Source organism: Cajanus cajan, chromosome 6 (genome assembly GCF_000230855.2).
Source record: "Cajanus cajan strain Asha chromosome 6, NIPB_CcT2T_4, whole genome shotgun sequence".
Taxonomy (NCBI): Eukaryota; Viridiplantae; Streptophyta; class Magnoliopsida; order Fabales; family Fabaceae; genus Cajanus; species Cajanus cajan.
In genome coordinates, this window is record NC_138522.1 from 807,445 (window position 1) to 819,867 (window position 12,423).

Below are 12,423 nucleotides of genomic sequence, written 5' to 3' on the forward strand. Positions count from 1 at the left end.
TTTGAACATGTAGTTGGTATGAATAAAATTAAGTTTAAATCTTTTAACCATAAGTTTATATTTGAGTCTCATAAATGAAATAAGTGTAATTAAAGAAACTACTTCAGTAAAATTCATCAAATTGATTCATAAATATATACCCTCTCCTTTTAGATCAATTTATTTAAAAATAAAGTAATACTTATAGTGAGTACCACTTTATATAAAAGTAAATATTGAATTTTAATTTTAATTAAAAATAAAAAGATCTTTACACGGTTAATTAAATAAAAATATCTTAATAAGATAAGGGTGCAATATTTGTTCATAAATGATAATTTATGAATTTATTAACCGTGTATAAAGCAATACAGAGACAATAGAATATAATTAAATTCATATAATAAACGAACATAATAAAATATTGAATGAAGGAATCCAAAAATTTACGAATTACTTAATTTATTAACACTGTTACAGTTACAAATGAAAGTATTATATAGAATAATATAAAAGTAGAAATTGAATTAATTGTGGGTTGAATGATTTTGAAAAAAGATTGAATTGAAATTTGAGAGGGAAAGCGGGATACAGTACAAGGTGCCCTAAATCGAGGGGCCACGTCTCTCTGTCATTCACTGACGCTTTTCATTTCCGTCTCTTGTCTATCTTTCAAATCAAGATTCGTTCATTCAACTCGCTTTGCCTTTTTATATTTCTTCTCTCACTCTTGTCTCTTCAAAATTCACTACAATCTTCTCTCTTTCTCCGCCACTCGCTACGTCTGTAAGTGAACCTCTCCGTTTCCGCTTTTGCGATTCTTTCTTCCTTTCACTTGTTTCTCATTTTCTTTTGCCGATTCGCCCTAACTAACTCCTTCTCGTTGAATTCTTGCTTGCTTTATTCTATTTACTCTCATTCAACTTTCTTGATGCTTTTGACTGATCTAAACCGTTACGCCGTTTTGCATTTTCGTTATCGTTTCTTTGTTTTCATCATTGCAATGAGAATCTTGTTACAAACTGTGAGTTGTGTTAGGTTTGGTTATTCCTTTAATGCTCGGATTCAATAATTTGTTCTGGAATTCTAGTTTGTAGATCGTCCTTAGAGCGTAGATCGTGCTTGTTATTTGTAAATAAACACAGTAACGTCTACGAATTATGCGTAACATTAGCAACAAGGTGTTTCTTGTGACCGCATGAACGTAGGGTTTGTGTGTGAGTGTGGATGTTCTATTTATCGTTACTTTAAATTGGCTGTTACATTGCTCTTTTAATATAATGCGAGTAGGAGGTGTAACTTTATTCGCTTGTATCAATGAATTCGGGGCTGAATAATGGAGTTAATCATGGAAGGGGATAATTCGAAGTTTGTATGCTCATACTTTTCATTCAAGGATTCTGAAATTTAAGCAAAGTGTTGGATAGGATTTTAATGTGGTTTATGTTTTGATATTTTTTGTTTATTGAATTCATATCTTTGGAAAATAGAGAGTAAAGGGTGATAACTGGTCACTGTGTGGGTTTGCTATCCAAATATATGATTCATGTTATTTGTATTTCTTTTCTTAATTTCTACATTAGTATAGTGTTATAGAGATGTTCCTAGCGGATGATTCGAATGGAGAATTGGTACATTTTAGGGTTTTATTTTTCTTCTAGTGCAGAGTTCTTATCATAGACTTTAACTTCAGAACCTCAGATGGAGGATTCTGAAAATTCTAATGCAGGTTGTGGCCAAGGTAATGTAACGGTGACTCCATATTATACTCCATATCCAAGGCAGATGTCACAGAAGTCTGGCCTTCAACCAGTTAATATAGATTTTTCTCCTAGCTCAGGTGGTGATAGCTCTGTGGCTTCAGTGAAAGAGGGCGCTGGATCACCTTCCTCGTCATCCTCATCACCCTCAGATTCAGAGCAAGAAAGTCAAATTGTTGATGAGGAAAAAACAGATCATAAATCATGGAAAAGTGAGAATAGAAGTTATGATGAATTGCTTAGAGAGTTCCTTAAAAAGGAGGAAGCGCTGAACGTTTCCAACTTGAAACTTAAGCTTTCAGAAGAAGAGAATAGAAAGTTGAAGATTCAAATTGAGAAAAATGAGGGTCAGCTTAAGAATGCGTTGGTAGAATTAGAAGTGAAAGAGGAAAATGTTGAGTATGAAAAGGAACAGGTACTGGAGTTACAAGAAAAGACATCTGATTTGGAAAAACATATTTCAGATTGTTACAAGAAGATTACCAAGTTAGTGGCACAGCTGGACTTGGCTGAAGAACAGCTTAAGATATCAAATGATGAAATTTCAAGATTAAAAGAGGAACTTGATAGCAGGTCATCTGGTACAGGTGAGTTGCAAGGTCAGCTTGAAGTAGCGCAGGAAAATGTGACCACATTAGGAAGCCAACTTGATTCAGAGAGAAAGCGGATTCGGGACCTTGAAGACATGGTTACATGGTACAAAGATAATGAAACCAACCGCGAACTTGAGGTGCAAAAGTTTAAGGCTGAAATGCTTGATGCCCAAGCACAGTTCTCATTGGAGAAAGACCAGTTGCATTCTGATATGGTGCGTTTGTCAGAAGAGAAAATACAGCTGGGCTTCAAACTTGAGGAATATGAGTCTAGAAGCAACGAATTAGAAAACAAATCAAGGCAATTTGATGAGGAAAAACTGGAACTAGAAGAGTTGCTTGCTACTAAACAAATGGTTTTGCAAGGTGAAATCAGTTGTTTGAAGGAAGAACTTGATCAGAGAAGGCTCGATGTTGAAGCTGTGAATAAGGAATTTGACAGGCACAAGCAGAAGTATGACATGCTCATGACTGAAAGAGACGAGTTCAATGCTAAGATTGATAACCTTATGGCTGAGGCAAGCTTCCGAAGCAATCACATTGCAAATATGGAGAGAAAGATATTCCAGCTACGCGAACAAAATGTGGAGCTGATTTCAGGATCTGAAGCTACACTTAGTCTTGTAAATGAGTTGAAACTGAAAGTGGACGATCTTGAAAAAGAGGTGACTCGACAGAATGCTGTGATCTCAGACAGGGCTGAGGAGAAGAGGGAGGCAATCCGGCAACTATGCTTCTCGATTGAGCACTATAGGAGTGGATATAAAGAACTTCTTCAAGCATTTGCTGGGCACAAGCGTCATGCCGTTAGAGCTTCCTAAAGTTGCGTTTGCCTGTCTCTTATTCTTACTTTGTGTTGTAGATCTTTCCGTATTATCAATTTTGCATGTCGTTCCCTTATTCTTGTCGAGGATATATACATTGCATAATATTGTCTTCCTATTGAATTAGGTCAAAAATTGACGTTGGTAATTGACATTGATGAAAGTGTCTATGTTCATTTCTTATAGCCTTCATTTCTGCTGTTCATAGCCTACACTTTCGGCGTGAAACTTGTATATATGCTGGGTAATGTTCTCTGGTGTGTAAATGGGATAAATAAAGAGACATTAGGAAGAATGAAAAAAATTATAGCATGGGTTTAGAAGTGTGTTCGCGACGCGTACACACATTAGGAGAAAATCGCGTTAGCCACCGCCATAGCCATAGAATGAATTAAAAATTGCCGATTTTGCCTATTTACTATATTGTAGTAGTAACCCCTGTTAGCATATTCAGCAAAAATATCTGTAGAGAGAGTGAACATTATAACTTAATTGGAAATGAATATATTTGGCAAATACAGTTTTTGATTTACATTAACTAAAAGTAAATTCTGAAAACAATTGGTGTATTCTCATCATGTGGAAATATGATTTACCCGTATAGTGTGTTAACAACTTGGTGCCTAATCCTCGTCGAATTGTTGTCCATAAATGCCTCGATAAAGGTTTAGGCGAATCTTAATAATTGTGTGTTGTGTTTAGATGACATAAAACTGACCATCAGAAGGAGTAATTATAACAGTTCCATTCCCCCCACTACAGTTTAAAGTACTCCCAAGTTCACACGTAGTCCAAGTTTGTAAAGACTTCCGGTTAAAAGGTATGACCTTTTCCTATGAATATAAGTGGAGTTTTTTTTTTTCTTTGCCAGTTCCAAGGACAATAGGTCGTGCAAAGGAATTTGATCGCAATGTCGCTGCTTGTAAATCAGCAAGCACCTGAAACCGAAAAGGACTGTTAAAAATATTACTTATTACTATATGCAATATTCAAATACTTGATTTATCATGATTAAGAAAATTTATTTCATTTATATATATCTTTTAAAATTATTTTTATGCTATTTTCTCTCTTAATTAATATTTTTCTGTTCTTTATCTAATCAGAATATATGATCTATACTATTCTTTTTGAATTTTCTCTTTTAACTAATTAAAATGCATTTTTTTAGAGTTTATAATTATGTATTCTATCAAAATATTTTAATTAAGAATATATTATTCTAAAAATAATTAATATATAAAATACTATGAATTGAGTCTTTAATAAATCATTGTTTCAAGTTGAGACAGAGGTAGTATTAGCTAATTGTTTCATATTTAACAGTTTATTAGTTAAAAAAATATTTGAATATCTAAAAGATACATCTTAAAATTTAATATAAAGTTTTCTTTCATCTCATTTTTTTATGTAATGCATTTTTTAAAAACTATATATATATATATATATATATATATATATTATGATCAAATATCTGTTTATTTTAGAAAACTATTCTTGTTGAAAGAGTTAGAATATAGCTGTGAATTAAATAAAGTATTTTGATGAAATTTAATTAATAAATTAGAGTATCGTTGAAAATTAATATTTCTGTAACTGGAAAATATTTTAAAATGAATTAAAATATCTAAAGCGATATATAGTATGAGACGGATGGAGTATGGTATAATTTATGATTGGTATTTTCATTTTGCTTTGTTCATTTTGCGATATTAAACACTAGTTCAGCACAAAACGCCTTTGACGCTTGACCTTTTCGTTTATTATTTTCTAAGATAAGAATTTAATCTAATATAATAAATTGAGTTTAAATAAATGGGGATCTATGAATTATAAAAACTAACAAAAATAAAATAAAATTTAGTCGACAAGCTCAAATAGGATAATCAAATTTTAGATTGAGCTTTGTTAACACAATATATTAAGCTATTCGATTAGATATTAAGTTTGTTGAATTTTGACATCTTTTAGTAATTATAACTCCTATGTTCAATAATATTGATAACGTGTTTTTATCCGTAAGACTTTAATAGTGATAGTATAAAATGGTTTAATATTGTTAATCAATCAAATATTATTATTAGTATAATTTTTTTTATATTCTAAAAATCAATGACTTATATAAATAGTAGTTTGTGATTTGAAATTTATTTCAACAAATAATTTATTTAAAATTTTATATAATAAGTTTTTATATAAGAACTTATTTAAAATTTTATATAATTTTCTTATATGAGAACTTATGATTATAAGTGTTTAAAATTTAATAGTTGTTACATTTGGATATAATGTTAATAAGTGTACTTATACAATTTTAAAGTGTTTGAGTGTATAATTATTTAAATACTTATAAGATGTTATCTCATTTTAAAAATTAATCAATACAAATTAAATTTTGACTAAAATTAAAATAAAAAGGTTTAAAAATATTTTTAGTACCTATAAAATTTGTTAGTTTTGATTTTAGTTTATGTATAACTTTTTTTTTGTTTTTCATTCTTCTAAAAGTGAAACTATTATTTTTAGTCTCTATATTTATTAAAGGATTAAGTGAATATTCTCGGAGTTACATATGATTATTAGTAATATTATATAGATTCTTGAAATAATTGCTATTGATCTACCTTAAAATAACTGTTAGAGACAAAAAAATAATGACTATTAAATTTTATATATTTATCAAAATTAAAGAAAAATATTTTACAATAATTAAACCAAAATTTATTTATTTTATGAGAACCAAAAATAATGTTTACAAATTTTAGAAAGATAAAAAAGTAAAGAAAAAAATTACAAGAATCAAAGTTAGAACTTCCTAATTTTACATAGATTAAAAACATATTTAAATCAAATAAAAATATAAAAATAATTAAATAATTCTTAAAAAAAGACATTACACATCACAATAATAATAAAAAAAATTATTAGTCATCATTCACCTAGTTTTAGTTTATAAAAAATATTATTTATAAAATATGAAAAATTAATTATATATAATCATAATTAAGAATTAAGAATCATAATTTTTTTAAATTAAACATCAATTTCATATATATATTATAGAATCATGATTAAAAAAATATTATATAAATATTAACAATAAAATTATTTTAGATGTGCTATTTAAAAAAAAATTGTGAGATTTTTTTTAATAGGGGAATGTAAATTTTGGGGGGAAGGGATAAAAAAAAATTGGAGAAGAGAAAAAAAAAAAGAGGAATAAAAGTGTTTGGAGGGAGTGATATATATATATATATATATATATATATATATATATATATATATATATATATATATATATATATATAATTTTTAGTGAAAGAATGCAAAGATAATTATTTATGTCGGTGGTATTTTATAAATTTTTCTAAACACTCTTATAAATATTTATAGAATATGGTAAGTATAAACAAGTTATTTATAAACTCTTCTGAATAAAATCTAGATAATAATATAAAATTAATTTACTTTGTAAAAGTACTATATATTTTCTTGAAAGTTCAGCGTGTGAAAATTTTCGTAATATAAGTTTCATTTTTTTTATGGTCTTACTATTATATGTTTAGATAATTTTTTTAATAAGCACAGGCAAAAATTAAAAGAAAATAAACTAATTTTTTTATAAATTAAAACTAATTTGTATATAAATTAAAAATAAATTTATGAAAAAATAAGAGAGAAATTTTAAAAATTAGTTTATACATAAACTAATTTAACTAATTTTTAATTTATTAATGAATTTATTATTTTATGGAGCTTGCATGTTTTATTTGTTTAAGTCTAATTCCCAAACATTTTATTTTCATTTGATCGACCACATTTAACAAAAGCACTTGGTGAGTCTCTTTGTAGATAATATTTTATGAAAATTAATACTATTTTATCATATGTTAAAAATAAAATAATGATATACCAAATCAAATCTCTTGAACACTACTAATGCTGGAGAACACTTGCTAGCAATCAATTTCAAAGGTAACAACACCAACATTGAGCTCTTGCTTTAAATATAATGTCATTACAACTTCATTCTGTTTCCTTCCATAGTTTTGCATTTCTACTTTCCCACACACTCCATTAGATCATGGCAAACTCAGCTGCATTCCCATAGACCTAGTTTTGAATCAACCCGAAGATCAGGTTCTTCATACTATCAATATCTTCCATCATGTTGCGGAGGAGCTCTTCGAGGTTACTGGAGCTCCAACATTGTTGAACTTTTGAACAACCTATGTAAATATTTCTCAACATTATTATGATGTCATTAAATGTCACATTAATAATAAAAGATGACGTTTTGTGTCACTTGACCATATCATGCATTTTTTGTTTTTAGTTTATACAATATGTGTTGCAATATTGTGTTGAACGAGGGGAAAAAGTGAAAAAAGGTTGAGAGAATGTATATTTTATTTATTTAAGCTTATTTTATATTAATTTTATTAATTTTATATATTATATTTAGGACATATATATGTTCATCATATAATATGTCACTTTATTTTTTTTCTTTTGGTTTATGTAACTTTTTTTTTCCACAATTTTTAATCCTTATATTGCACTACTGGTACATGACATTATTGCTCATGTAATATATTATCTTGACAAAGTGACAGAGTTTCTTAGGATTAGGAAGGGGCTACAACGCCTCTTCTCCCGATTCTTTTTCTCCTTTTAAAAATTATATAAATTTTTTACATATTACTCCTTTCTGTCATTTATATAAGAAACAAATTAATACATTATTTTAGTCTTAATTATGAGAAATAAATATATACTTTAAGATATATTAATTGTTATTTTTTTTGTTATGCATGCAAGTAAATGTATTAACAATACAAATTACATTTATTAGTGAAAAAAGTTATCTCTTAAATTAGGTACAGATGTTAAGACTATTTAAATCAATCAATTTTAAAGATATTTTTTTTTAATCAAATTGAATTCTATGACATTAATAAAATTAACCATCTTAACTACTTTTATTGGTTTTGATAAATTAAATATATACTATCTTTATTCCTATTTATAAAATCTCAACTTAGAACAATTGTTTGTTCCTATATAAAAGATCTAATTCATATTGTCTCATATATTAATTATTTAGACTAAAATATTTCTATTTAAAGTGTTTTTTTTAATTTAGTAAAATATATTAATTATAAAATCTTTCAAGAGTGTGTATTCTAATTGGTTAAAATAAATACACCTATTAATTATGAAAGATAAATAATATTAGTCATGCACTTTAATGGGTTAGAAGATATGAATATTAATTAGGAAAAAAAATGGTAAGGGTAATATTAGAAAGAAAAAAAAATATAAATAGGACAAATTTATTATTATCAATTAAATTAATTTTTTTAATCTTGTTGAATTAGACAATTTTGTTTTTATATACACGAGTAAAGATGATATTTATATAAAGGATAGAGAATTAATATTGATTGACATAAGTGATAATGATTTGTATTCTTTAACTAAAATGTTTAGAGTTTGAATCCTACTCATAAGTATGGAGTAAACTATGTTGGGAGAAAAATATTTATCTTATGTGCGCTCACGACCTCCATAAAAAATTAGTCACTATTTTTAAAGGTGAATACTTCGTACCAATACCATGATTAATATATATATATATATATATATATATATATATATATGGAGGCATTTAGTAGGAGATAATTTTTTTTTTTATATCTAAGAATCATGATTTTTGGGAATAAATAATCTTAGAAATACCTAAAATATGTTTGGTTACTTATAAATGTTCATGAGAATATTTATAAAGGATTTCATGAATTAAAGATTTTCATGTTTTATTACAATAGTATATTCTAGGGTATATAAATATTTTTATAAAAATATTCTTTATTAAAATAAACTCGTTAGATATATTTATTTACTCAAATCTTATTACAAATATAACATTAAACTATTTTAAAAATATGAAAACAAGAAATAAACAAAAAAAATGCTACATAACAATTAAGAATGATAGCAATATATTATTTCATTTCATTCAAATAAATAGTATTAACAAATACCATTAAATTATAAAAATAAAATAAACTTTAATATTATTATTAAAATTGATAAGGTTAAGAAATAATGAAATATAAGAAAAAGAAAAAAATAAAGATATGGAGGGAGAGGGAGAAAAGAAGTAGAAAGGGGGAGTGAGAGTGATAGGGAGGGAGAGAGGAAGAGAGAGTGAGGGGGAGTGAGAGTGAGAGAGCCAAAGGAAAAGGGGGAGAAAGAGAAATAGAAATAGAAAAGGGAAAGAGAGGAAGAAAGAGAAAGAGAGAAATTTTGCTTTAAAAATAGATTCTAGTGTTTTTATATGTATAAATTTTTTTTCCTAACTCAAAAAAGTTAGATTTCATCTCTATAGAAAATGTTTTTGTGAGAAAATGAAATAAAAATAATTCTTATAAAATTATATTATTAATTTTTTTTAAAAATAACTATCAAATATAAAAAATCAAAAATTTCAACTTAAAATTCTCATAAAAATAAAAACATTTCACATATCAAATGTATGTCATATATGAATTTGACATAATACATAATAATGTGAAAGTTAACATTTTTTTTATTTATTGCAATAGTATTTATATTTGACATAATACATAATAATCTGAAAGTTAACATTTTTAATTGTAATAGTATTTAACGACAGTAATTAAGATAAAATATTTAGATTTTATAAGGATGATTCAGAAAAAAAAAATTAAAAAAATAAAAAAAAAAAGTAGACAAAAATAATATTTAAGTTTTTAAAAAACTGGAATACAGACATGTCCAAATATATTATTCATATTCATATTCTTTTTGAGTGAAGGAGAATTGAGATATCTATATATTCCTTTGGACAGTATTTGAGATATTGGTGTTCTTTGAAAGAAAACACACTTAAATAATCTAGACCAGTCTCCATGACTTGGCATACGACTTTGTCAAGGTCCATTGTTAACCCCTCCAAAACCAACCTTTTGAAGGCATTGATGAAGTCCTTTTACTTCTCACCACGAATAGTCAATAATAAAACTCTACCTTATCTCACATATAATCATTTTAATTTTTTTAATTCTCATTTAAATTTCTACACTCAATAAAAATAATATTGTCTCACTTATTATAAATATAATTTTTATCTCTTATTTTGGATATCATATACGTAACTTATTGTGTGGATTAATTCCTTTGTCAACACAAGCAAAATAATGCTTTATAATAATTGTATTCTTAAGATCGATTTTGATTAGTGTCAAAATAATTTTAGTCAACAAAAATTAAGTCGGATAATTATATATTAATTATTAATTATCGGACGAAGGACGCTATTTGAACCATTCACGTAATAAAATAATGCAAAGTTATAAAAAAAAAATTGAATTCGAAGCCTTAGAGACTCACAAGTTTCGCATATCAAAAAAACCAGTCAGCTTTGACCTCTTCGCAGTTGAAAGAAGGAGGAAAATGGTTATTTGACCCATGCATTTCTTTGATATATACTCTCTCTCTATATATATATCGATCTCTGATACATACCCATTTCAGAAATTTAATTTTAATTCAAATTTATCGCTGCATACCAAAAATATTCAGAATAACTCTTACTCTAGCGAGTGACTCATAAAAATTTGTGTCCCTTGTCCCTTGATTTGGTCCTTAATTACTCTACTCCAAAGAGCTTCTTAATGGTTATAACTCAAAAATTGGTCAAAAATTGGCTTAAAAGGTTGAAAATAATAAACAACTAAAAATAACCGATAGAAATTGTAAATCAGAGCTTCACAATAAAAGCGGTAAAGGAAAGTTAGTAAAGGAAGCTTAAAAGTTAGAATTTTTTTTTTTTGATCGATTTGGTTGTTGACCTCTTTTACATCATTAAATCTCATTTGTATATTAGCTCATAAAATTTCATTTTTATATTAGTTCATAACTTGAGTTGTATATAAGAAAATTGCATAATATATTTTTTATATTTATTTATAGAAATTTTTACTCTTCTATTTGTTAATTGTCATTGACTTACTATAACAGATCAAAATCATGATGGTTGTGTTAGTTTCTCATAATAGGTTCTTATAGTCGGAGTCACCTCTTCTCAAATAGTTATAACTAATACTTAACCGTCAATCATATAAAATTTGTCACGGTCAATAGTCTTTACTACTATTAAATAGTTGTCAATTGTGTGAGTTATATTTCAGTTAACAATTGCACATAGACTATTACTTCTTTGAGTCGTGAACAACTAATATTGTGTAATATGTGTGTATACATGTGTATATATATATATGTATATGTATGTGTGTATATATATATATATATATATGCATATATATATATGTATATATATATATATATATATATATATATAGAGAGAGAGAGAGAGAGATGTAATTTATCCAAAACATTATCACTTAAACATTGACCAATTCGTTTTATTATCACATGATCATTTTAGATTGTACTCGTATATTCTTTATAGAAAAATGTTTATACTAAAAGGGGAAAATGGGGATGGTTATAGTCCTTGTTGAGATGTTCTACATGAATAATTCAACCTTTTTTTCTATAAAAAGAAAAAAAAAAACGCTTGAATAATTCAACCTTTTTTTCGATAAAAAAGAAGAAAAAATGGCTATTGATTTTTGTTTATTTATTTTGATATATACAAGAATGAATTGTATGATGTAAAAGGATATAAGGAAGTTTTGATAGAGAGAAACAACACCTGATTAACATCTCATATGATAGACATATGACAATTCACCCATTCACACTCTTTCTCCTTTCCTTTATGAAATGTTGACATATTCCCAATTACTATTTTCCTTAGCTTGTAATATTACTAAAAATTTGTCATCAATGGCTAAATTGTGTTGGAGGGCACCATTGTGGTCCCTACACAAAATACAAGATCTGCAAGCAAGATCCCATGTTCATACTTCATGTACCAAATCACAATGTATTCTCATAAATAAACAATCAAATCATTTTCTTATTTATAAGAACACAAACCACACATGATATATTTTCATTTGGGATGGATTGTCCTACGGGTTAGATTGGACATCCTGATCCATCAATCCATCTAATTTGTTTTATCTAATAACCCGTCAATTCATCGGGTTGGGACATGTTAGTCTACTTAATTTATTATTATTATCATTATTATTATTACTATTATTATTATTATTTAGTCAATTCTTATTTGTTTTGAATATGACTGCTTGTAAAAATTATATTTGTGAT

The 12,423-nt window shown here is 26.7% G+C and overlaps 1 protein-coding gene across 2 annotated transcripts; it reads left to right on the forward strand.

Moving 5' to 3' along the window:
- The first annotated feature begins 572 nt into the window (after positions 1-572).
- LOC109810152 (uncharacterized) lies at positions 573-3,348 on the forward strand. 2 transcript variants are annotated; one of them, XM_020373542.3, is made up of 3 exons: positions 573-765; positions 1,673-1,720; positions 1,820-3,348. In XM_020373542.3, exons 2-3 carry the CDS (start codon positions 1,681-1,683, stop codon positions 3,151-3,153), a joined length of 1,374 nt encoding a protein of 457 aa, XP_020229131.1. In that variant the 5' UTR covers positions 573-765; positions 1,673-1,680; the 3' UTR covers positions 3,154-3,348. The 2 variants fall into 2 exon arrangements, with proteins under 2 accessions (XP_020229131.1, XP_020229130.1); XM_020373541.3 differs by having other exon boundaries at positions 574-765; positions 1,673-3,348.
- Positions 3,349-12,423: the final 9,075 nt, after the last annotated feature.